Genomic DNA, 25,093 nt, shown 5'->3' with positions numbered 1-25,093 from the left:
ACTTTTAGTATGATGTAGAGGGGGATATTCTGAGACAATTTGCAATTGGTTTTCATTTTTTATTATTTGTGGTTTTTGAGTTATTTAGCTTTTTATTCAGCAGCTCTCCAGTTTGCAATGTCAGCCATCTTTTTGTAAGGGTGCAAATTCCTCTAGCAACCATGCACTGATTTGAATAAGAGACTGGAATATGAATAGGAGAGGCCTGAATAGAAAAATAAGTAATAAAAAGTAACAATAACGATACATTTGTAGCCTTACAGAGCATTTGTTTTTAGAAGGGGTCAGCGACCCCCATTTGAAAGCTGTAAAATAATTGTAAATTGATAAAAAATAAAAAATAAAGACCAATTAAAAAGTTGCTTAGAATTGGCCATTTTATAACATACCAAAGTTACCTTAAAGGTGAACCATCCCCTTTAAAATCATTTTGTTGCGGGGCCCAATAACTTGCAGGTATGTTGGATAAGAGTGAAGGTGTAGGCTGTTGCCTCCAGCTATTCTTACATTGATAAGAAGGTTGTACAAAGGGTTGACTTTCAGTATGTCAATGTCATAGCAAGGCTATTTCTAAGCAACTTTTCCATTGGTCTTCATTATTTAATTTTTACAGTGTTTGAATTATTTTTCTTGTTTTTCAAATGGGGTCTCTGACCCCATCTAAAAAAAAAAACAAAAAATGTTCTGTATTCTATTCAGGCCTCTCCTATTCATATTCCTGTCTCTTATTCAAATCAATGCATGGTTGCTAGGGGAATTTGGACCATGGCAACAAGATTGCTGAAATCTCAAACTGCAGAGCTGCTGAATAAAAAGCGAAATAAGTCAAAAAAACCACAAATAATAAAAAATGAAAACCAATTGAAAATTGTCGTAGAATATCCCTCTCTACGGCCCCTTTAAGATGGTACAGTCCTGAACCAGTTGGATTTTCAAACTTATTATTGGACCAATTTTGAGCCAAACCATCGGCCAGGGGGGGGGAAACTTTTATCAACCTGTGCTCAGCTTAACAATATGCACCCAACATAACTTTAAGGGCATCACTAATTCACTGGTATTTCTACCCCAGTGATTAAACCTTCCCTTGCCCTTTCATTGTTCATCCATGTATTTCTGCTCATGAGTCGCAACTCCGGGTACCTTTCTTTCAGGAAATCTTCGTATTCTTTACAGTTCTTCTTCCCATCATTCATATGTTGGATAAGACAATCATAGCCAGCGATGCTTGTAATATCAGTACTCTGCAAACACACACACAAAAAATGACCTTTAAACATTTAGAGCCAGTCTGTGAATTCTGCTACCTTGTTTGAGGAGTCAGAACCAGCAGTGCAAAGAATATAAACAAAAAAAGATACAAAGAAAAAAAAAAAAAGCAAATGCTTTTACACATTTACTGTAATGAACTAACATATGGAGAGGGGCTTAGAATGACATTTACATACAGTTTTTTGGGTGAATTTCAAGAAAGAGAACATGCCAGACCTATACGAGGAAATATACAGAGCACCGACGATTAATAGAGATAAGAAATCTGATTTTCATAACATTTCTGTGATTTTCTCATACACCAGTTATATGATTCTATTGCCACTGGATCTAGTAACCCACAGCAACCAATCAGCAAATAGCCTTTATCTGGCAAATATCAAGGTTGCTATGCATTATGGGTAGTGGGCCTCACTGCAATATATTCCTACTTAAAACACATTATTGCCCTATAACTGTCCCTGCTGAATTGTGCTTAGTACAGGGAATACCTATGCTGCCATAGTTTTAAAAGGTAAGTTTTATTGCGTTTTGAACACAAAACAGACACACAGAACAGACAGTCAAGCAGACCGCTTCATATAGATTATACATAGGTACAAAAAATGGCTGGACATGCAAGTTGACTACAAGCACAATAAAATAAACATCGCTATGAGACAATAATGGACTTCTGGGATAATCGAACACCCAAAAGACCTTACAGGGAATACAGGATGGGCGGAACCACCACTAGTACGATCCAGACGGTCAGCACAGCTACCGTTCAGTCAGGAAGGTTTGGATCTATGTCAGCCCACGAGCCCCATATTTTGTCAAATTTCGTAGGCGAGCCCCTGGATTCATAGGTGAGTTTGTAAAGGGGTACGACATTATTAACTAGTTGCACCCACGCTCTAAGAGAAGGTGGTAGGTTGCCCATCCAGTGCATTGCAACTGTTTTCTTTGCATAGAAAAGGAGGATACGAAAGGCAATTCTGGGGTATTTGGCCGGGACCAGTTCTTCTAAGACCCCCAACAGACAAACGGACGGGGTGATAACCCTCGGGAAGTCAAGGTTATCGGCTAGAAAGTTAACCACTCGCGTCCAGAAGCTTAAAATCAGTCGATATTCCCATAATAGGTGGAAGAAGTCCGCACCTGGTTGCTGACACCTCGGACAAATGTCAAGGGGGATTCGGCCCATTTGCTTAAGACGTACTGGGGTTATATACACATGGTGTAAAATTTTATACTGAATCAACTTATCTTTAAGAGAGATAAGGCCGGTGTACACATTATCTATTGCCTCCTCCCAGTCCTCCTGTGTAAGACCAGTAATTTTATTAGTCCACCATTCTTGAGTAATCAGGAAGGGTTTAGGTCCAGCTAGTAGTAGCCGGTGGTATAGCCGGGACACCAATTTGGAAGGGCTAGGGTCATGGAGGGTTTCTGCTATGGCCAGGGAGGACTGTTGGGGGGCAAGGGTACCAAATTGGGAGTAAAAAGCATGTTGAAGCTGAAGGTATTGAAATAACAAAAGTGGCGTCGGGTGGGTCTTACGCTGAAGAGCACAGTATGTGGGAAACACCTGGGGATCAAGAAGATCTTTTAAGCACTTAATGTCCCTGCTAGGCCAAAATATGAAATCCGGGAGGTACCTGAAGTGAGGTAAGTATGAGTTACCCCACAAAGGTAAGTGTGGGGACAGCAGCGGAGGAGCATGGCCCAAAGTTTTAAGGGCTACCTGCCAAGCTTTGTGAGGGGTGGTCAAAGTAGTGGGCAGGGGACTGTAATCCCTAAGAGAACGGTATGGAAAATGTCGGAGACCTTCCCATGAGGCTACAAGGAGAGCCTGTAACTGCGAGTTTGGGTTGTACGGGTCTGGGTGAAAGCACCAGTGTAGGTAATAAAGTTGTGAAGCCAGATAATATAGATAGAAATTGGGGAGAGCCAGGCCCCCCTCCTCACACGGGGCACATAACCGGGTCCAAGCAATTCTGGGTGTTTTATTATTCCAAAGGAAGGGGATCATGATCTGGTTAAGGCGCTTGAAGTAGTGTTTAGGGAGATATATGGGCGCATTATGGAGCAAATAGAGGATTTTGGGAAGATAAATCATTTTAATAAGATTGACTCTACCCCACAGAGATAAAGGTAACTTCGTCCAACGGTTCAGCGTGGTGGTCAGATTGGTAAGGAGGGGGTCCAAGTTGAGAGAGACATACTTGGAAACATCTGCCTGGATTGTCACGCCAAGGTATTTGAACTGAGTGGCCCACTCTAGGGGGGTCGCGGCTGTCAAAGGTCGAGGCTGGTCAGGGTCAATGGGGAATAGAACAGACTTATCCCAATTCACCCGCAAACCAGAGAAAGAGCCAAATCGGTTGACCAGGTCTAAAAGGGCGGTAAGGGAGTCATTAGGGTCGGCCAGGTAAATGAGAAGATCATCAGCAAATAGAGAGATTTTTTCTTGTATAGTGCCGAAGGTTAAGCCTTTTATCCGAGGGGACTGTCTGATCAATATCGCCAGAGGTTCAATCGCAAGGGCAAATAGGGCTGGGGAAAGGGGGCAACCCTGTCTCGTACCTCTCGTCAATGTAAAAGGGGGCGAGATAAGGCCATTGACTCTAACTCGCGCCGAGGGATTCCTGTAAAGGAGCTTAATCCAAGTTAAACATCGGGGGCCGAACCCAAATCGGGCCAAAACCTCCCACAAGAAGTCCCACTCCACCGAGTCAAAAGCCTTAGCAGAGTCTAAGGAGGCTACAACTCTGGTGCCTGTCTCCACATGAGTGATTTGTAAGTTGGTAAACAGTCTGCGAAGGTTAATGTTGGTGGAGCGCCCTGGCATAAAGCCAGATTGGTCAGGGTGGATCAGGTCTGGGACCACCCGTTGAAGGCGGGAGGAAAGTATTTTAGCTAAGATTTTGGCATCAGTATTGAGCAGGGAAATAGGGCGGTAGGAAGAGCATCGGGTAGTGTCCTTACCTGGTTTGGGGATAACTACTATGAGGGCTTCATTGAATGAGGGGGGCAATGAGTTACTATCAAAAGCCGACTGGAGAGTGTCAAGGTATTTGGGAACTATTTGATCGGAGAGGGCCTTGTACCAGTCGGGAGGGAGGCCATCCGGTCCTGGCGTCTTATTAGGGGGTAGTGAGGCAATGGCCTCCCTAACCTCTTGGGGAGTAATAGGTGCATCTAGAAAAGCTTGATCGTTAGGGGAGAGCGATGGTATGGGGATGGAATCCAAGAAATGCTGGAGTTGGGCTTTGGAATACAGTGCCGTGGTGGTGTAGAGATTTTGGTAAAAGGTAGCGAATTCTTGTGTTATAAGCCTAGGTTCCGTGACCACTGAGCCATCGTCTAGTACGATGCGTGAGACCGCCGAGGGTGCAGAGTGTTGCTTGGCCAGAAACGCCAGAAGTTTACTATTTTTGTCGCTTTGGTCAAAAATGCGTTGATTCTGATAGAGAAGGGCTTTCCTGTGAGGGAAATAGAGGCCTGAGAAAGGGTATTTTGAGCCTTCAACAGATCAGTGTAATTAGCAGGGGTAGGGTCCTGGGTGTGTATAGAGAGAGCTTGCTGGAGATCATATTCCGCAGCAGAGACTCGTTCTAGGGTAGCATTTCTAGCTTGTGATATGGCCCCCGTGAGAGCACCACGCATAACTGCTTTGGAAGCATCCCATAATGTTTGCTGGGAGGCAGAACCCGCATTACAGGTCCAATAATCCCCATAAGCTCGAGCATTAGCATCGGCCACAGTATTGTTTTTGAGCCAAAGAGGGCTCAGCCGCCACAGCCTATCAGTGGCCGCAGGGTTCCACCGTAAGGTGAGTTGTAACGGGGAGTGGTCTGAGAGGGCCTGAGGTAAATACTTGACTTGGTCAATAACGGGCAAGAGTTCCATAGAGACAAGGGCCAGATCAATTCTCGAAAAGGTCTTGTGGGTTGGGGAGTGACAAGAGAATTCTCTTTGAGAGGGGTGTTTCCATCTCCAGGGGTCAGTTAGGTGCAGGGCCTCTGCCCAGGAGGTGAGAGTAGTCAGAGTGCGGGGGTCGGGGCCTAGTTTGTCCAAAGAAGGATTTAAACAGCAATTAAAATCCCCAAGGATACAGAGAGGGCTGGGGGGGAATGCAGAAAGCTTAGTCACCATTAGGTCCAGGATCGACACTGCGAATGGCGGCAGCACATATATGTTAACTAAAAGGATGGGTTTGTTGGCAATAAGGCCATGGAGTATTAGGAATCTGCCATAGTGGTCTAGGTGGAGCTTCAAGAGCTCAAAAGGTAAACTTTTCCTGATTAATATAGAGACCCCCCTCGAGTGCGAGGAGAATGTAGAGTGGAAATGCCAACCCACCCATGGCTTTTTTAATGCCAAAATTTTTTGCCCAGTAAGGTGCGTCTCCTGGAGAAGAAGGATGGACGGGGGGTATTTTTTCAGATAGTTGAACATAAGGCTCCTCTTAAATTTAGAATTGAGGCCTCGCACATTCCACGAAAGGATTGAGAAACTAGCCATAACTCACAGAAATAGGTATATGCCAGGCCAAACGAAGTGTCCATCCCGTAACACAAAGCCAATGGAAAAACATAGCGAGCACATTTTGTACACATATTACATCAGTACACACATTGAGTAGTCTGCAAAACATATTGAAACATGAACCCAACAAAAACATATACCCAACCCACCCTACTCACCCCCCAAACTTGAGCGAGTCTAGTACCCATAACACTTAAGAACCTAAACAGGGCTCAGTCCCTAGATATCTGCTAAAAAACAGTCCCTCCTGCGGGATCTAGGGTGGCAACAAGTCCTAACGATTGCCTAAAGCTGAGGCCCGCACTGGTGTGCTGAACAGTTACCCTGTGACAGAATGCAAGCGTGGCCCCCATCATGGGGGCAGAGATATTAACCCAAGAGAGGAAAATATATGGAGGGAAAAAAAAAAAAAAAAAAAAAAGAAAACACCCTCAACCGGGGGCCGGACGTCAGTGCTTAACCAAAGGGCCATGTCACACCTATGGCAGAAAGTGGGAAGGAAGTTCCATAGTATAAGGCGGTGCAGTCGAAATGGCAGAGTATAGTCAAGAGGTCACATTCCAACCCTGGGGCGAGGTAATGGCCCATTAGCTTAGGTGGGGAACCAGTAATAGGGATCAGGTGTGGAAGGGACTATCCTCAATATGAAATCCACCGAGAAGAAAAAAAAAAAAAAAAAAAAAAACAAAGGGGGGGGAAATGGTATAATCCACTGCAGATGTTTGATGCCCATAGCATTGCCAAAAAGGTTGTCACCCAGGTGTGAATGGGGTGAAATTCTAGAGGCTTCCTGCGGTTCAAGGCAGCTCAGAAGGACCTGGAGGCGAGGCTTGCTGCAGTCAATCATTCCTGCTTGGGGATCGGCGAGGGCCCCTTCTGTTAAGCCAGTCATCGACCTCCCCAGGTTTGGAGAAGAAGAGCACATGGTCACCATCCTGGATGCGCAAGCGCGCAGGATATTGCATACTGTACTTCAGCTGTGCTTCTCTTAGGCGCCTTTTGATACCTGTAAATTCAGCCCGTTGCTTCTGGATGACAGGAGAGAAATCCGGATACAAAGACACAGTAGCCCCCTGGTATTGAATTGGGCCCTTTTCTCTGGCAGCTGTAAGGGCAGCATCCCTGTCCCGGTAGTTAAGTAGCTTGAGGAGAAAGGGACGTGGGGGGGCTCCTGGAGGGGGAGGCCTCGCAGGGACTCTGTGGGCTCTTTCAACAATAAAAACTTTGGAAAAGGTATTAGGCCCCAAAGTTTCTTGGAGCCAGCCCTCTATGAAGACCGTAGGGTTAGTGCCCTCCACCCTTTCAGGCAGCCCAACTATCCTGACATTGCTGCGTCTCGACCTATTTTCTAGGTCATCAGATTTTTCTAAAGCAGCCTTAAGTTGCAGCTTCATGGCCTGCACATCAGTGTGGAGAGGAGGCAGGGCGTCATCTATGGCAGAGACCCTATCTTCCAAGGCCTTGGTGCGGTCTCTCACCTTCTGCAAGTCCTGGCGCAGCAGGGAGATGTCAACCCTGAGCTCCTCAAACTGCGCCGTGCTGGATGCACGGCTCTCCATAATGGCGGCCAGTACCTCTCCCAGCGTGGGTTCAGTGGGCGCAGCCTGCTGGTCGGGCTCAGGGCCTAGAGGGGAAGATGGCGGACTAGGCGGCTTGGGGGACGGTGGCTGAACCGGATCGCGGGCAAATCGCTCCAATCGTGACGCCGCCTCCGGTTTTGGCTTCGGAGTATTCCTCCGCATCGTTGTGCGGGTACGTGCGGGCAGTTTTACCTCTCTTGGGAGACTGTCAGTCGGGTAAATAGCCGGGTTTAAAGGAGCGGTGCGCGGAGCTCTAGGCAAGCACGTCTGCTCACTGCGCCATCTTGGTCATGCTGCCATAGTTTTATGGGATCTCTCTGTACAGACTATGAGCAAACTTAGGGACTGTTCCTGCTGAATTGTGCTTAGTACAGGGGATACCTATGTTGCCATAGTTTTATGGGATCTCTCTGTACAGACTATGAGCAAACTTAGGGACTGTTCCTGCTGAATTGTGCTTAGTACAGGGAATACCTATGCTGCCATAGTTTTATGGGACCTCTCTGTACAGACTATGAGCAAACTTAGGGGACTGTTCCTGCTGAATTGTGCTTAGTACAGGGGAATACCTATGTTGCCATAGTTTTATGGGATCTCTCTGTACAGACTATGAGCAAACTTAGGGGACTGTTCCTGCTGAATTGTGCTTAGTACAGGGGAATACCTATGCTGCCATAGTTTTATGGGATCTCTCTGTACAGACTATGAGCAAACTTAGGGGGCTGTTCCTGCTGAATTGTGCTTAGTACAGGGAATACCTATGCTGCCATAGTTTTATGGGATCTCTCTGTACAGACTATGAGCAAACTTAGGGGGCTGTTCCTGCTGAATTGTGCTTAGTACAGAGGAATACCTATGCTGCCATACTTTTATGGGATCTCTCTGTACAGACTATGAGCAAACTTAGGGACTGTTCCTGCTGAATTGTGCTTAGTACAGGGAATACCTATACTGCCATAGTTTTATGGGATCTCTCTGTACAGACTATGAGCAAACTTAGGGGCTGTTCCTGCTGAATTGTGCTTAGTACAGGGAATACCTATACTGCCATAGTTTTATGGGATCTCTCTGTACAGACTATGAGCAAACTTAGGGGCTGTTCCTGCTGAATGGTGGTCGTTCTGGTTAGCCTGACAGAGAGACAATGGATATGTAGAGAAAGCTGAAACTGGCAAAACTAAAATATATTAAAACTCTGTGATGAATCCACAGGGGAAATGTATAAATGACGAGGATATTTAACAAAAGAAACAAGGTCACCTTGTGTGAGTCTCAGACTTTCCTCTGACTGAGGAGGAAGTAAAAGAAAAAATACTAAAGAAAGAAAACTGTTATCACAAGTGGTTGTGTGTGAGTTTAACGAGCAAAAGATAAAAATATTCCAACAATGTTCCTTTTCTCCGCGAGGCCCCGGCGAATACTCAATGGGAAGATAACAGGGGCGCCGCCTCCCTCCAACAACAACTACAAATAGACTCAATGTTATTTTAAATAAACTCATTCCAGTAACTGCTTCATTGTGTCGTTAGTTTATCCCCAAATTCAACTCAACAACCCATAGACTGTACAACGATATCACGCGAAATTGCAAGTGTCGTCTCACAATAAAGGAAACTTCCCCTTTAAACAGGGAGTCGTGGGTTTCACTGGGAATTCAGGGACTGGAGTAAAATGATTGAATTCTGCAATAAACGGACTCAGGAAATAAAACTGGTTGTTTAATTCCTCTTGATGTGATGAGATAAAGGGCTTTGGGGGATATTTCCCTTGCGAAATACTAACTGAAACCAGAAGTAGAGAAGATGCAAATGTGGAAACTGTCACCACTCACGTAGTACATCTCATTATCTCCTGAAATTGCCAGTTATTTACATTATATCTCTCCCTACTATACCTGCTATCCCACAGTCACACTCCCTTCCCAGAGACTATTATCCACTGTTACTATAGGCACCATCTCTCCCTACTATACCTGCTATCCCACAGTCACACTCCCTTCCCAGAGACTATTATCCACTGTTACTATAGGCACCATCTCTCCCTACTATACCTGCTATCCCACAGTCACACTCCCTTCCCAGAGACTATTATCCACTGTTACTATAGGCACCATCTCTCCCTACTATACCTGCTATCCCACAGTCACACTCCCTTCCAGAGACTATTATCCACTGTTACTATAGACACCATCTCTCCCTACTATACCTGCTATCCCACAGTCACACTCCCTTCCCAGAGACTATTATCCACTGTTACTATAGGCACCATCTCTCCCTACTATACCTGCTATCCCACAGTCACACTCCCTTCCCAGAGACTATTATCCACTGTTACTATAGGCACCATCTCTCCCTACTATACCTGCTATCCCACAGTCACACTCCCTTCCCAGAGACTATTATCCACTGTTACTATAGGCACCATCTCTCCCTACTATACCTGCTATCCCACAGTCACACTCCCTTCCCAGAGACTATTATCCACTGTTACTATAGGCACCGTCTCTCCCTACTATACCTGCTATCCCACAGTCACACTCCCTTCCCAGAGACTATTATCCCACTGTTACTATAGACACCATCTCTCCCTACTATACCTGCTATCCCACAGTCACACTCCCTTCCCAGAGACTATTATCCCACTGTTACTATAGACACCATCTCTCCCTACTATACCTGCTATCCTACAGTCACACTCCCTTCCCAGAGACTATTATCCACTGTTACTATAGGCACCATCTCTCCCTACTATACCTGCTATCCCACAGTCATACTCCCTTCCCAGAGACTATTATCCACTGTTACTATAGACACCATCTCTCCCTACTATACCTGCTATCCCACAGTCACACTCCCTTCCCAGAGACTATTATCCACTGTTACTATAGGCACCATCTCTCCCTACTATACCTGCTATCCCACAGTCACACTCCCTTCCCAGAGACTATTATCCACTGTTACTATAGGCACCATCTCTCCCTACTATACCTGCTATCCCACAGTCACACTCCCTTCCCAGAGACTATTATCCCACTGTTACTATAGGCACCATCTCTCCCTACTATACCTGCTATCCCACAGTCACACTCCCTTCCCAGAGACTATTATCCACTGTTACTATAGGCACCGTCTCTCCCTACTATACCTGCTATCCCACAGTCACACTCCCTTCCCAGAGACTATTATCCCACTGTTACTATAGACACCATCTCTCCCTACTATACCTGCTATCCCACAGTCACACTCCCTTCCCAGAGACTATTATCCCACTGTTACTATAGACACCATCTCTCCCTACTATACCTGCTATCCCACAGTCACACTCCCTTCCCAGAGACTATTATCCCACTGTTACTATAGGCACCATCTCTCCCTACTATACCTCCTATCCCACAGTCACACTCCCTTCCCAGAGACTATTATCCCACTGTTACTATAGACACCATCTCTCCCTACTATACCTGCTATCCCACAGTCACACTCCCTTCCCAGAGACTATGATCCACTATTACTATAGACACCATCTCTCCCTACTATACCTGCTATCCCACAGTCACACTCCCTTCCCAGAGACTATTATCCCACTGTTACTATAGGCACCATCTCTCCCTACTATACCTCCTATCTCACAGTCACACTCCCTTCCCAGAGACTATTATCCACTGTTACTATAGGCACCATCTCTCCCTACTATACCTGCTATCCCACAGTCACACTCCCTTCCCAGAGACTATTATCCACTGTTACTATAGACACCATCTCTCCCTACTATACCTGCTATCCCACAGTCACACTCCCTTCCCAGAGACTATTATCCACTGTTACTATAGGCACCATCTCTCCCTACTATACCTGCTATTGCACAGTCATATAGTATTATACAGTAATATGTAGGTATCAATCAGATATACAGTATTATAAGATTATATACACTTTTCCTTCTAAAACATCAGTTTTATTCCAACTGAGCAGGGGTTAAGTGGCATGACGGAAGCTGCTAGAATAATAACAGAAATCCTGAGCAAAGTACAATATGTATAAAGTGCACAGCTGAACTCTGGGCAGAGGAACATGAACACGGAACTAAGTTGGAAATAAACCAGGAATTTGGACTTTTTGCAGAGCTTGAATAACTACAACAACCGGGCGAGCAAGTCGGAGTATCACAAATAGACATAAATCCAATGAGCAACTCCCTGGGCCTCTGGACAAAATAGTTTATTTGATATGACATATTCAGTACAAGTTTATTTATCCGGAAGCCTGTTATCCAGAAAGCTCCAAATTACGGGAAGGCTGTCTCCATTTTAATGAAATATACAAAAACTTCAAAATAATTTCCTTTTTCTCTCTAATAAGAAAACAGTACAGGTATGGGATACATTATCTGGAAACCCCTTATTCAGAAAGCTCAGAATTACAGAAAGGTCATTTAATAATCCAAATGTATAAAAATGATTTCCTTTTTCTGTGTAATAATAAAACAGTATCTTGTACTTGATCCCAACTAAGATATAATTAATCCTTATTGGAAGATAAACCAGCCTATTGGGTTTATTTAATGTTTATATGATTTTCTAGTAGACTAAGTATAAAGGACCAAATTATGGAAAGATCCGTTATCCAGAAAACCCCAGGTCCTGAGCATTCTGGATAACAGGTCCTATACCTGTATATTGTACTTGATCCCATCTAATATATAATTAATTCTTAATGGAGGCAAAACCAGCCTATTGGGTTCATTTAATGTTTACATGATTTTCTAGTAGACTTAAAGTATAAAGATCCAAATTATCAAAATATCCATTATCCAGAAAACCCACTGTCCCGAGAATTCTGGATAACAGGTCCCATACCTGTATTTTGTACCTGATCCCATCTAATATATAACTAATCCTTTTTGTAGTCAAAACCACCTTAATGAGATTATTTAATGTTGAATTGATTTTTTTTTTAGTAGACTTCAGGTATAAAGATCCAAATTACAGAAAGATCCATTATCTGGGAAACCCCAGGTCCCGAGCTTTCTGGATAACAGGTCCCATACCTGTACAATAATACACTGTCCCAATAAATGACTGGGGTTTCCCCGTTTCATGCAGAAAAGGAGGAGTCAATTCACCATAGACGGGAGTTCCAGGGCAGAGATCTAATTTCTTCGTTTCAGTAACTGGTTCTTATGCAATAATCGTTATTGTCTAATTCTCATTGGGATCAAGAATGAATACTGGGAGGCACATTTATCAAAGGTCGAATTTCGAATTCATGTGAGTTGTTTTAAACTCCCTTATACTCCTATGAACTTGAAATGTGACCCATCGAAATTTATTATTAAAATTAGGGATGCACCGAATTCAGGATTCAGTTCAGATTCTGCCAGGATTCGGCCGAATCCTTCTACCTGGCCAAACCGAATCCCAATCCTCATTTGCATATGCAAATTAGGGGCGGGAGGGAAATTGGGTGACTTTTTTGTCACAAAACAAGGAAGTAAAAATGTTTTCCCCTTCCCACTCCTAATTTGCATATGCAAATTCAGATTCAGTTCAGTATTCGCCCGAAGATTTCGCGAAGGATTCGCTGTTCAGCCGAAGTTAAAATAGAGGATTTGGTGCATCCCTAATTAAAATTGAATTTTTTTTTTTTTTTTCAAAACTCGGGTGAATAGGATCGACCTGAAAACTCAAATCGAATTTGATTCAATTTTTTCCCCGAAAAAGCTCGAATCTAATTTGATTTGAGTTTTTTCTCCGAAAAAAACTCGAATGTCAGGAAGGCTGAAAACAAATCAGAATTGGTCCCAGGACGTCTCCCATTGACTTTAACAACAATTCGGCAGGTTTTAGGTTGTGAATAGTCAAATTCCAGTTCTTAAAGCGTTTCATAAATCTCGAAAATCGAATTCACATTTCTTTAAAAAGTAGAATCGAATTTGGATAACTCCCTGGTCGAATTTGCCAGTTTTGAACATAAAGAACTTGAAAATTCTAATTTTCAATGTGACCCTTGATTAATCTGCCCCTTAGGGGCATATTTATCAAGGGTCGAATTTCTAATTGAAGAAACCTCGAAATTCGAATTCAAAAAGACCAACCGAATACGTCCGTTTTTGATCGAATAAGTCTGTATTCGGCTGAATTCGAATCGTACGACTTGATGGAATAACCCATTTGATCGAATCTGATTTTGACGTTTTCCCCGAAAAAAACTTTGATGTTTCCAAGTCCACCAATTGACTCCAAATAGGTTTTAGGAGGTCCCCCATAAGCTAAAACAGCAATTCGGCAGGTTATAGATGGCCAATGGTCGAAGTCGGATTTTTAAAGAGACAGTACATGATAAATTTCGTTATTTCGAATTTGGACTATTTCCTAGTTGAAGTACACCAAAAATAGCTCGATTTTTTTTTTCATTCGAAAATTCACCTCGACCTTTGATAAATCTGCCCCTAAGTGTCAATATACATAAAGGAACTGCCTTGTGCGAAGTCTTTATGCTCAATCAGTATGGCAGCTCCCTCTCTTGTTACAAAGTGTTTTTTACCTACAACAATCTGCTCTGCAGTGAAATCTAGAGAAAGTAGTAACACTCAGATGAGACACAACCAGGTGCAGGGGCCTATTTTATTTCTCTGAGCTCACGCAGCCGGTTACCCCTCCCTCCTCCCATGTCCCCAGGTATAAGTTTTGGGGAGTGTCAGAGGATGGGTTCAGTGTCAGTGCAGAGTTGTTGCTTCAGGTGTGACTCCCAGGAGGAAGGAGGAAATAATTCCCTTTATATAATCCACCCGCACGTTCTCTCCTTTATGGGGAGCCTATAGGAAACACTGAAGGTAGAATCTGGGGGGATCAGTAAAAGCGTTTAATTTGTTTTTGTTTAATGTTAAAAAACTGCTTCACCTTCAATTTAAACCTTTAGTATGTTATAGAATGGCAAATTCTAAGTAACTTTTCAATTGGCCTTCATTATTTATTTTATATAGTTTTTTTTATTTTTTGCCTTTTCTTATGACTCTTTCCAGCTTTCGAATGGGGGTCACTGACCCCATCTAAAACAATGCTCTGAATGACTGCAAATGTATTGTTATTGCTACTTTTTATTACTAACCTCACTATTCAGGCCTCTCCTATTCATATTCCAGTCTCTTATTCAAATCAGTGCAGAGTAATTTGGACCCTACCCACACTCCCTCCCCAGAGACTACTATCCCACTGTTACTATAGGCACCATCTGTCCCTACTATACCTGCTATCCCACAGTCACACTCCCTTCCCAGAGACTATTATCCACTGTTACTATAGGCACCATCTCTCCCTACTATACCTGCTATCCCAGAGTCACACTCCCTTCCCAGAGACTATTATCCACTGTTACTATAGGCACCATCTCTCCCTACTATACCTGCTATCCCACAGTCACACTCCCTTCCCAGAGACTATTATCCACTGTTACTATAGACACCATCTCTCCCTACTATACCTGCTATCCCACAGTCACACTCCCTTCCCAGAGACTATTATCCCACTGTTACTATAGACACCATCTCTCCCTACTATACCTGCTATCCCACAGTCACACTCCCTTCCCAGAGACTATTATCCCACTGTTACTATAGGCACCATCTCTCCCTACTATACCTGCTATCCCACAGTCACACTCCCTTCCCAGAGACTATTATCCACTGTTACTATAGACACCATCTCTCCCTACTATACCTGCTATCCCACAGTCACACTCCCTTCCCAGAGACTATTATCCACTGTTACTATAGGCACCATCTCTCCCTACTATACCTGCTATCCCACAGTCACACTCCCTTCCCAGAGACTATTATCCACTGTTACTATAGGCACCATCTCTCCCTACTATACCTGCTATTCCACAGTCACACTCCCTTCCCAGAGACTATTATCCACTGTTACTATAGGCACCATCTCTCCCTACTATACCTGCTATCCCACAGTCACACTCCCTTCCCAGAGACTATTATCCACTGTTACTATAGACACCATCTCTCCCTACTATACCTGCTATTCCACAGTCACACTCCCTTCCCAGAGACTATTATTCCACTGTTACTATAGACACATCTCTCCCTACTATACCTGCTATCCCACAGTCACACTCCCTTCCCAGAGACTATTATCCACTGTTACTATAGACACCATCTCTCCCTACTATACCTGCTATTCCACAGTCACACTCCCTTCCCAGAGACTATTATTCCACTGTTACTATAGACACATCTCTCCCTACTATACCTGCTATCCCACAGTCACACTCCCTTCCCAGAGACTATTATCCACTGTTACTATAGGCACCATCTCTCCCTACTATACCTGCTATCCCACAGTCACACTCCCTTCCCAGAGACTATTATCCACTGTTACTATAGGCACCATCTCTCCCTACTATACCTGCTATCCCACAGTCACACTCCCTTCCCAGAGACTATTATCCACTGTTACTATAGACACCATCTCTCCCTACTATACCTGCTATCCCACAGTCACACTCCCTTCCCAGAGACTATTATCCACTGTTACTATAGACACCATCTCTCCCTACTATACCTGCTATCTCACAGTCACACTCCCTTCCCAGAGACTATTATCCCAACACTACTGCAGACAGGTGTGTAGATCACGGCAGCAGATAAATAGGCAGATGAATAGCAGATCTCTCCAGCTGTTGCTGAATTTCAGCTCCATGAATCCTACATTATGGGAGGATTCTGGGAAGTGTAGTTCAGTAGCAGCTGTAGGAAGCACCAGTTAAAGGTCTTTGTGAATTGTCATTCACTTACCCAGAAGTTCTCTTTGAAGTAAATCCCTCTCATTCTGGTGCAGTTGAGCAGTGTGTAGCAGTGTGTGTATAGCAGTGTGTAAGTGAGTAGCAGTCCTGGAGGCACTGAGCTGCTCTTGCTTGGAAAGCAATGGGGAAACCCAAATGTTGCAGACAGTAAAAACTGATTTTAGTTCCTTAAAAGCTCTTCCCTCTTCTGCGAGAACTGCCCTTTGAGCAACACACTCTGATGTCGGTCAACAGTCAGAACTGCAAGTGCAAGGGGTGACGGGTGGCTCCAGGGTGACCCCTACTGGCAAATTAAAGAAAGACGAACCATTCAGGGAAAGAAATTATTGTAACACAGTCAGGGAAATTTGTTTCCTCCCTAGAGACTTGCCTGATAGGGGTCCAATTCCCCTTCTGTCCTATACTATAGTCAATGTTGGAAGGAAGTCTTGATTGAGCTGGAACCTCTTATTTCCAGGTCAACCTCCACCAGGGTTGTACTGGGACATCAGGGGAAAAAAATGGGTGGGTCATGGCTCTCATGGGTCCCGCCAGCCCAGATTAGCTCCCTGCCCAAACCCGCTCCCTGCCCAAACCTGTCACTGTTACCCCAAACTCTGTCCAGCCCTGGTCGCTGAAATTAAAGATTTGTACACGTGTGGGGGTGGGCTGGGTGCGGCTTGCAACAGAGGAGGGGAACCCAGAGGGGGGTTCTAACACTATTTAGACAATCTTCTGTTAGTTGCCAGAGATCCTGCCACTTCTTCTAACTCAACTGAACCACAGGAATTTTGGGAAAGTTCAGTTTGTTAATAAACAAATGGAAGGGTCAAATTTCTCCTTCACATAGAATCTATGTAGGGGCTTCTTTCTCTTCCTCAGATCACACCTCCTACAGAATCTTTATGACTCTCCTAGGCCTTCTAAGTTCCAATGCAGGTCTGGTCAGGTTGGCCAAGTGAAGGAAGAGACTTATGCAGGTTTCTTTTTTAACAAAGTGGGATCCATTCCAGCAGAAATGGACTTAAAATCACCAGGAGGTGCAAGGAACATCTGTCTTGGTGGTCAAATAAACAGCAGTCTTTCAGTAAGGTTTTCCATGAAGAAGCCTGAATGGATAAAACGTTTCTTTGATGGCTCTGGAAATGGTTGAGGAGCTCATCTCTTGGCCCATACTCAGTATGCCTGGAGTTGCAAACTTTCTCAGATTTTGTCCAACATAATACAAATCAGGTCCATATTGGAAGCCCCTCTAGCATTCCAGAACCTTCTCTTAGGATCTTCAGTCTGAATCAGGTTGGACAATGTCTCAGGCATGGCTTACAACAAGAGTCAAGGAGGGCTTTGTAGTTCGGCTTTGTTCAGAGTGTCAAATCCTTAATAGAATGGACTCAAAGGCACTAAAGGTGGCCATACACAAAGAGATCCGGGGAGAGCGGATCTCTCTCCCCGATATGCCCACCTTGGCAATATCGTGCTGATCCGATCGTGGGCCCTAGGGTCCAACGATCGGATGCTAACGAATAGTAATGGGCGGGACCGCATCAACGAATAGATGCGGCCGCGATCCAATGGGATTTTTCGTCCCATCCGATCGAGATCTGGCCAACTTTCGGCCAGATCTCGATCGGGGAAGCCATTCGGGGGGCCCCACACACGGGCCAATAAGCTGCCGACACGGTCTGTCGGCAGCTTTTATCGGCCCTTGTATGGCCACCTTTACTCAACATCACAGCTCTCTACATGCCGGGACCCCAGAAATTCCAGGGGGCTCGAATTCCAAGATTCCCCACCAGATAACATCAATCTGGGGTTTAATGGAATCCAATAACAAAAGAAATACGAAAAAGAAAATACACCACCAGACCAGGGGTCTACAACTCACTCCACTAGTGTGAGACAGAGAACATCTATATGACACTAGATGTGATTTCTTCTTCTCAAGTCCAAGTATTTTGTTCAGAATTTCTTGCAATTCTTATCTTTTTGTGTATTGATTGGCTATTTACCCATTTGTGTTTTTCCCTCATATTGATGAAGGACGAGCAGGACAGGGGAAAATCATATTTTCCGAGATTCTTTTCCTGCCCATTCTTCCCTACAGCACACCCTCTGTATTGGCTTGATACATACAGTAGACTGGTTGGGGGCTGGGAATTGGTAGGCTTTATAGGCTAAAGGTGGCCATAGACACACAGATATTATCATAGGAAATTTTTTGTACGATATTCGGTGCGTTAGGGCGATGAGCTGACTGATATCGGCAGAAGACTTGGATATCGGTTGCATAGATCGGGCTGGCTGGAAAATTTTGATTGAGCATCTTTGAAGGCACCTGAACATCGGCCATTGTCAGATACAGGTAGAATTCTATTGTTTCTACCTGTATATTTGACGATTCAGCTCTACAGGCGTGTGTTGAAACAAATGATCTTTCTTGGAAACATCTTTTCCAAGAAAGATCGTTATTGTTACATCTATGGACAGCTTAAAGCAGATTGACTTTCCAATGGTGCTTTTCTCTCATGTTGATAGTAGGGTGGATGGCCAAGAAAAGAAAATCTTGGTACAATAAGGATATTCTACTTTCTTCTTAGCACTCAGCCCAGTGGTCAAGTAATTGCACACGCTAAGTAGAGTGTCTTGGTTTCTACTTCCTCTACCCTTAAAGTGCCACATAACGTAGACCTTCTACTGCACTTCCTTGTTCCACAGCGCCTAGGTAGCAAGCAGCAGCGGGGAACGAGCGGACCCTCACGTGCAATCACCCAGGGGCCCCTAATGAACAGCAGATACATGCCAATTACATGTCTTCTGCACTTCATGCTGTGCCAGGACCAACTCCCAATTGGACCCATTATCTGATGGCCACTTCCTTCTCCTGTAGTGGTCCTCCTGTATCTCCAGCCTCACACACACACACACATTTTTGGGGGATCAGAGGGGGCTTTTACATATTCCAGCACTCACTCACTGCGCAATACCTTTTGTATGTTGTTTCACTGGTTACATTACAAATTTAGTTGTTTCTGGTACATTTTTAGCAGTTTGATTACATTTTCATTTCTGCAGAGGTGGTGTTCTCTTGTTTCTGACCATAGAACGTATTTGACTAAGCCCAAATCTTCAAATTGTGATTCTGACTGGTTAGACTGGGCAAAATAGTTTACTAGGGTCTCCCTATAGTCCCTTATGGCACATAATACACATACGCTCACTGTATATTGCAGCAGCTATAGCATCAGACATGATTATTCATATTTCAATGTTGGCGACTGTAGGCCACATAGTTTGGTACATCTAGAACAGTGGTCCCCAACCAGTAGCTCGTGAGTAACATGTTGCTCCCCAACCCCTTGGATGTTGCTCTCAGCAGCTTCAAAGCAGGTGCTTATTTTTGAATTCCTGGCTTGGAGGCAAATTTTGGTTGCATGAAAACCAGGTGTACTGCCAAACAGAGCCTCCTGTAGGCTGCCAGTCCCCATAGGGGCTACTAAATAGCCAATCACAGCCCTTCGTTGGCATCCTCGGGAACTATATTCATGCTTATGTTGCTCCCCAACCCTTTTTACATTTGAATGTGGCTCAAGGGTGAACAAGGTTGGGGATCCCTGATCTAGAATAAGGCTAGAAATGCTGTATTTTGTATACTAAACATAAACGTACTGCACCACAAGCCTAATCAAACAAATGATTTATGCTTTTAAAGTTGGCCACAGGGGGTCACCATCTTGTAACTTTGTTATACATCTTTGCAAGACTAAGACTGTGCACATGCTCAGTGTGGTCTGGGCTGCTTAGGGATCGTCATAAACAAAGCTGCTTGAGTTCTGCATGGCTGGGAAGTAAGGCGGGGGCTCCCCCTGCTGTTCATAAGTATGATTGTTTCCCTGCAGAGCAGTTAGGGACCGTCTGACAATTCCTATCCACAGCAGTAAATGAAGAGAGAATTTCACTGCATACAGTCAGGTTTCTTAAATAAACGGTACACATTTTTTAATCAAAGTATATTGGAGATAGGTTTCTTTTTCATTAAAGTAAAACTGGGATTTTATTTTTTGACTTTACATGCCCTTTAAGTGGGCCCCTGGCATTCATATTTAGGATATTTTTTCGACACCTAATGCCATGTGGGAGACAAGAAAAATGGAAGCTTTGAGGTGATTTTCAAGTATTTCATTAAAACTGGCAATTTCGGGAAAGCATCGTAACGCAGTATTTTGGAGTAGAAAGACGTTTACCCATTATGGATTTGTCTGTGTAGTTTACAAAAATACATTGTTTTGGGGAGGGGGGCAGTTCAAAGTGTTTTTACCCCAGATAAAAATGCATTAAATGTGTTAATTTATCAAGAGACATCTGGGACAAGTTGTATGTGCAAACTCTTTTAGTGTCTCTAGATGGCAGATTCTTTGGTGATCCTCTGCACAATGGGCATCAAACCCATCAGGGAACCCATCCTTCCTATTTAGGATGTTTTTTCTTGGTACTGAATACTACGTGGGAGATACAAACTTGTGATTGTTTGGAGAGGATTTTTCAATACTTTCAAACATTATGAGCAAATGCTTAGTTCAGAAATACTTCAATGTTTGGTATTTAGGAGAAGACACTGTTTTACCCATTTTGGATTCAGCAGAAATATATGGTTTGCTGGGGCTCTTTGAAAATTCAGTCATTTACTGCTGGGAGTTTTTGATCTATAAAAGATGGAAATCTCCCTAAAATGTTATGGATCTGGTACAGGCACATTCAAGAGACATTCGGTTTAGCAAACAAGTTGAATTATTGTGCATAAAAAAATATTCTGGTATAAATCCCTAAATAATGCAAATCAGTTATTTTTCTTATTTACAGTTCTAGATCTTGTTCCAGAAGTGGAAACAGAGACAAGCAGGTTTGTTTTTTTACAGCAGAAAAACCCCAGTCAGGAGGCAGTGGTAAGCAACCATTGCTGCAGGAGGGGATCCTTACTAAGCCACATCACCCCTAAAATGTATTTGTTTCTTAAAGAGCATTCAAACTACTCCTAATCATGAGTGCTACTTATATAGTAGGCCCTACATACACTATTACGGTGTGCCCATTTTACCTTTCACAACTGTCTGACCTGCCACACCCAGATGCTGCCCTTATCCTTGTCCCTGGGAACCACCATAAAGGCACCGGGGTGCAATTTGGAGGAGCCCCCCCTTCTGTAAATAAGGATAATAGAAGTCACTGATGGGTTGTTCTGTGACCATATAAAGACACAAGGCTGCAGGCTGAGTTATACAGGGAACTCTGAGTATCACTCATGTATTATAAGGGATAATGTACCCCCTACTGTAAATGATAAGGATATTAGAAGTCACTGAGGGGTTGTTCTGTGACCATATAAAGGCACAAGGCTGCAGGCTGAGTTATACAGGGAACTCTGAGTATCACTCATGTATTATAAGGGATAATGTACCCCCTACTGTAAATGATAAGGATATTAGAAGTCACAGAGGGGTTGTTCTGTGACCATATTAAGGCACAAGGCTGCAGGCTGAGTTATACAGGGAATTCTGAGTATCACTCATGTATTATAAGGGATAATGTACCCCCTACTGTAAATGATAAGGATATTAGTCACTGAGGGGTTGTTCTGTGACCATATAAAGACACAAGGCTGCAGGCTGAGTTATACAGGGAACTCTGAGTATCACTCATGTATTATAAGGGATAATGTACCCCCTACTGTAAATGATAAGGATATTAGAAGTCACTGAGGGGTTGTTCTGTGACCATATAAAGACACAAGGCTGCAGGCCGAGTTATACAGGGAACTCTGAGTATCACTCATGTATTATAAGGGATAATGTACCCCCTACTGTAAATGATAAGGATATTAGAAGTCACAGAGGGGTTGTTCTGTGACCATATTAAGGCACAAGGCTGCAGGCTGAGTTATACAGGGAATTCTGAGTATCACTCATGTATTATAAGGGATAATGTACCCCCTACTGTAAATGATAAGGATATTAGTCACTGAGGGGTTGTTCTGTGACCATATAAAGACACAAGGCTGCAGGCTGAGTTATACAGGGAACTCTGAGTATCACTCATGTATTATAAGGGATAATGTACCCCCTACTGTAAATGATATGGATATTAGAAATCACTGAGGGGTTGTTCTGTGACCATATAAAGACACAATGCTGCAGGCTGAGTTATACAGGGAACTCTGAGTATCACTCATGTATTATAAGGGATAATGTACCCCCTACTGTAAATGATAAGGATATTAGAAGTCACTGAGGGGTTGTTCTGTGACCATATAAAGACACAAGGCTGCAGGCTGAGTTATACAGGGAACTGAGTATCACTCATGTATTATAAGGGATAATGTACCCCCTACTGTAAATGATAAGGATATTAGAAGTCACTGAGGGGTTGTTCTGTGACCATATAAAGGCACAAGGCTGCAGGCTGAGTTATACAGGGAACTCTGAGTATCGCTCATGTATTATAAGGGATAATGTACCCCCTGTTGTCAATTAGTGATATATAAAGATGGATTTTTGTCTTACCTGTAAAATCCTTTTCTCTCTTCATCGAAAGGGGGACACAGGCACTGGAGGGTTAACTTCACCTTCCGGGAGGAAAGGACACTAAAAACAAGAACTTTGACAGCCCTCCCTGGGGCCAGCCCGCCTATCCCAGCAGGCCACACCCCCACCAAGAGGCTGTCACACCCCAGAACGTTAAAAGTGTAAAAGATAACTGAGGAATGAACTAGAACTGACCAAGGAAGAACCTTGGGCTAACTTGACGGATGTCCACGCAACGAGGACAAAAAAACACTAGGGCTTGGGAGCCCCACCAGGAGGTGATACTGGATCTAGACAGAACTGTCTAAGGAACCTTCCGCGGCTAAGCTTGAGATCGCAAGGGATGGGCGTGCCTGTGTCCCCCTTTCGATGGAGAGAAAAGGATTTTACAGGTAAGACAAAAATCCATCTTACTCTCTCATCTCAGGGGGACACAGGCACTGGAGGGACGTTCAAGAGCAGTCCCCAGAAGGGTGGGTAGATCAAGCTGAAGATTGCACAGCAGCGTGCAGTACCTTCCTACCGAAAACAGCCTCAGAGGAGGAGGCAACATGAACCTGGTAGAAGCGGGTGAAGGTATGGATGGAAGACCATGTGGCAGCCTTGCAGATCTGCGCCACAGACGCCATGTTCCGCGCTGCCCAGGAAGCCGCCAGTGATCTGGTCGAGTGGGCCGTGACCCTCAGAGGAGAAGGTCTACCGGCGATCTGGTAGGTCCGGTGAATCGTGGATCGTATCCATCTGGCAAGGGTGGTCTTGGAAGCTTTCAGACCCTTCCGTGGACCAGTAGGAATGATGAGGAGAGCATCACACCTGCGAAAGGATTTGGATCTGTGAACATAATATTTGAGGGCGCGGACCACATCCAGGGAATGCAGTGCAGCTTCCTTAGAACACTTAGGGTGTGGACAGAAGGATGGAACCACGATGTCCTGGTTGAGGTGGAAGGCCGATACTACCTTTGGCAGGAAGGAGGGTATGGGCCGGAGCACAGCCTTGTCCTGGTGGAAAATTAAGAAAGGCGAACGGCAGGAAAGTGCTGCTAGCTCGGATACACGTCTGGCCGACGTGATAGCGAGGAGGAACACGGTCTTCCAGGTGAGAAGGACATCCGAGGCCTGAGCGAGGGGCTCGAACGGAGCACCCTGCAGAGCCGACAGGACCAGGTTGAGGTCCCAACCAGGTACAGGTGCCCGAATGGGAGGGGCGAGATGCGCGACTCCCTGCAGGAAGGTCCGAACAGGCGATTTCAGTGCAATGTTGAGCTGGAAAAGTACGGACAAGGCAGAGATCTGAGACTTGAGGGAGGCAAGGCGAAGGCCTTTGTCGAGACCCTGCTGCAGAAATCCGAGTATGCGGGCCGTGCTGTAGCGATGCGGGGGAAAAGAGTGAGCGGTACACCAAGTGATGTAAGTCCTCCATGTTCTGTAATAGATACGAGAAGAGGAAGGTTTTCTGGCAGCAATCATGGTCGCTATCACTCGGTCATCAAACCCCTGCCGTTTGAGGACTAAGGTCTCAAGAGCCAGGCCGTCAAATGGAACAGATGAATATTCGGGTGGAATACTGGGCCCTGGCTTAGAAGATCCTGACGATTTGGAAGATGGATGGGCTCCGTCTCTGCGAGATTGACGAGATCTGCAAACCAGGCCCTTCTGGGCCAGTATGGAGCCACTAGCATGGTCCTGACCCCCTCTCGCTTGATCCTCTTCAGTATCCTGGGAAGGAGCGGTAGGGGGGGGGGGAAGACGTAAACGAAGTGGAACGGCCAAGGAGCCGTGAGCGCGTCTACTCCTATAGCCCTTGGATCCCGTGACCGAGACATGAAAAGCGGAGTCTTTGCATTGGTCCTGGAGGCCATCAAGTCGACCTCTGGCATGCCCCATTGGTCGGTCAGAATTTCGAACACTTCTGGGTGCAGGGCCCATTCTCCTTGATCGAGAGTTTCCCTGCTGAGGAAGTCCGCCGTCCAATTTTCCACTCCCGGAATGTGGACTGCGGAAATGGCCGGTACATACTTCTCCGCCCAGGTGAGAATGCGCGAGGCCTCCTGCATGGCTCCCCTGCTGCGAGTCCCTCCCTGATGGTTGATGTATGCCACCGCCGTGGCATTGTCCGTCTGAATCTTGATGGTCTTGCCCCTGAGGAAGTCTGTCCAGTGAAGGAGAGCCAGGCGAATGGCTCGGAGTTCCAGGACATTGATTGGAAGAGATGTCTCTGAGGGGAGCCATCTGCCCTGTGCTGTCTGGCCCTGACACACCGCACCCCAACCCCGGAGACTGGCATCCGTGGTGAGGATGGTCCAGTGAAGGATTGCAAACGGCTTGCCCTGGTTGAGATT

At 44.8% G+C, this 25,093-nt stretch overlaps 1 protein-coding gene across 1 annotated transcript in view; it reads right to left on the bottom strand.

The window, feature by feature from the left end:
• Positions 1 to 16,293, bottom strand: part of pstpip2.S (proline-serine-threonine phosphatase interacting protein 2 S homeolog) — a 44,734-nt gene extending 28,441 nt beyond the window's left edge. Inside the window, 2 exon segments of the mRNA NM_001093301.2 lie at positions 1,144 to 1,244; positions 16,191 to 16,293. Coding sequence (NP_001086770.2) covers positions 1,144 to 1,244; positions 16,191 to 16,223 — 134 coding nt within the window. The 5' untranslated portion in view covers positions 16,224 to 16,293.
• Positions 16,294 to 25,093: the final 8,800 nt, after the last annotated feature.

The sequence above is a fragment of the Xenopus laevis genome, chromosome 1S (assembly GCF_017654675.1).
Source record: "Xenopus laevis strain J_2021 chromosome 1S, Xenopus_laevis_v10.1, whole genome shotgun sequence".
NCBI lineage: Eukaryota > Metazoa > Chordata > Amphibia > Anura > Pipidae > Xenopus > Xenopus laevis.
This window is presented reverse-complemented; position numbering and strand designations above follow the sequence as displayed.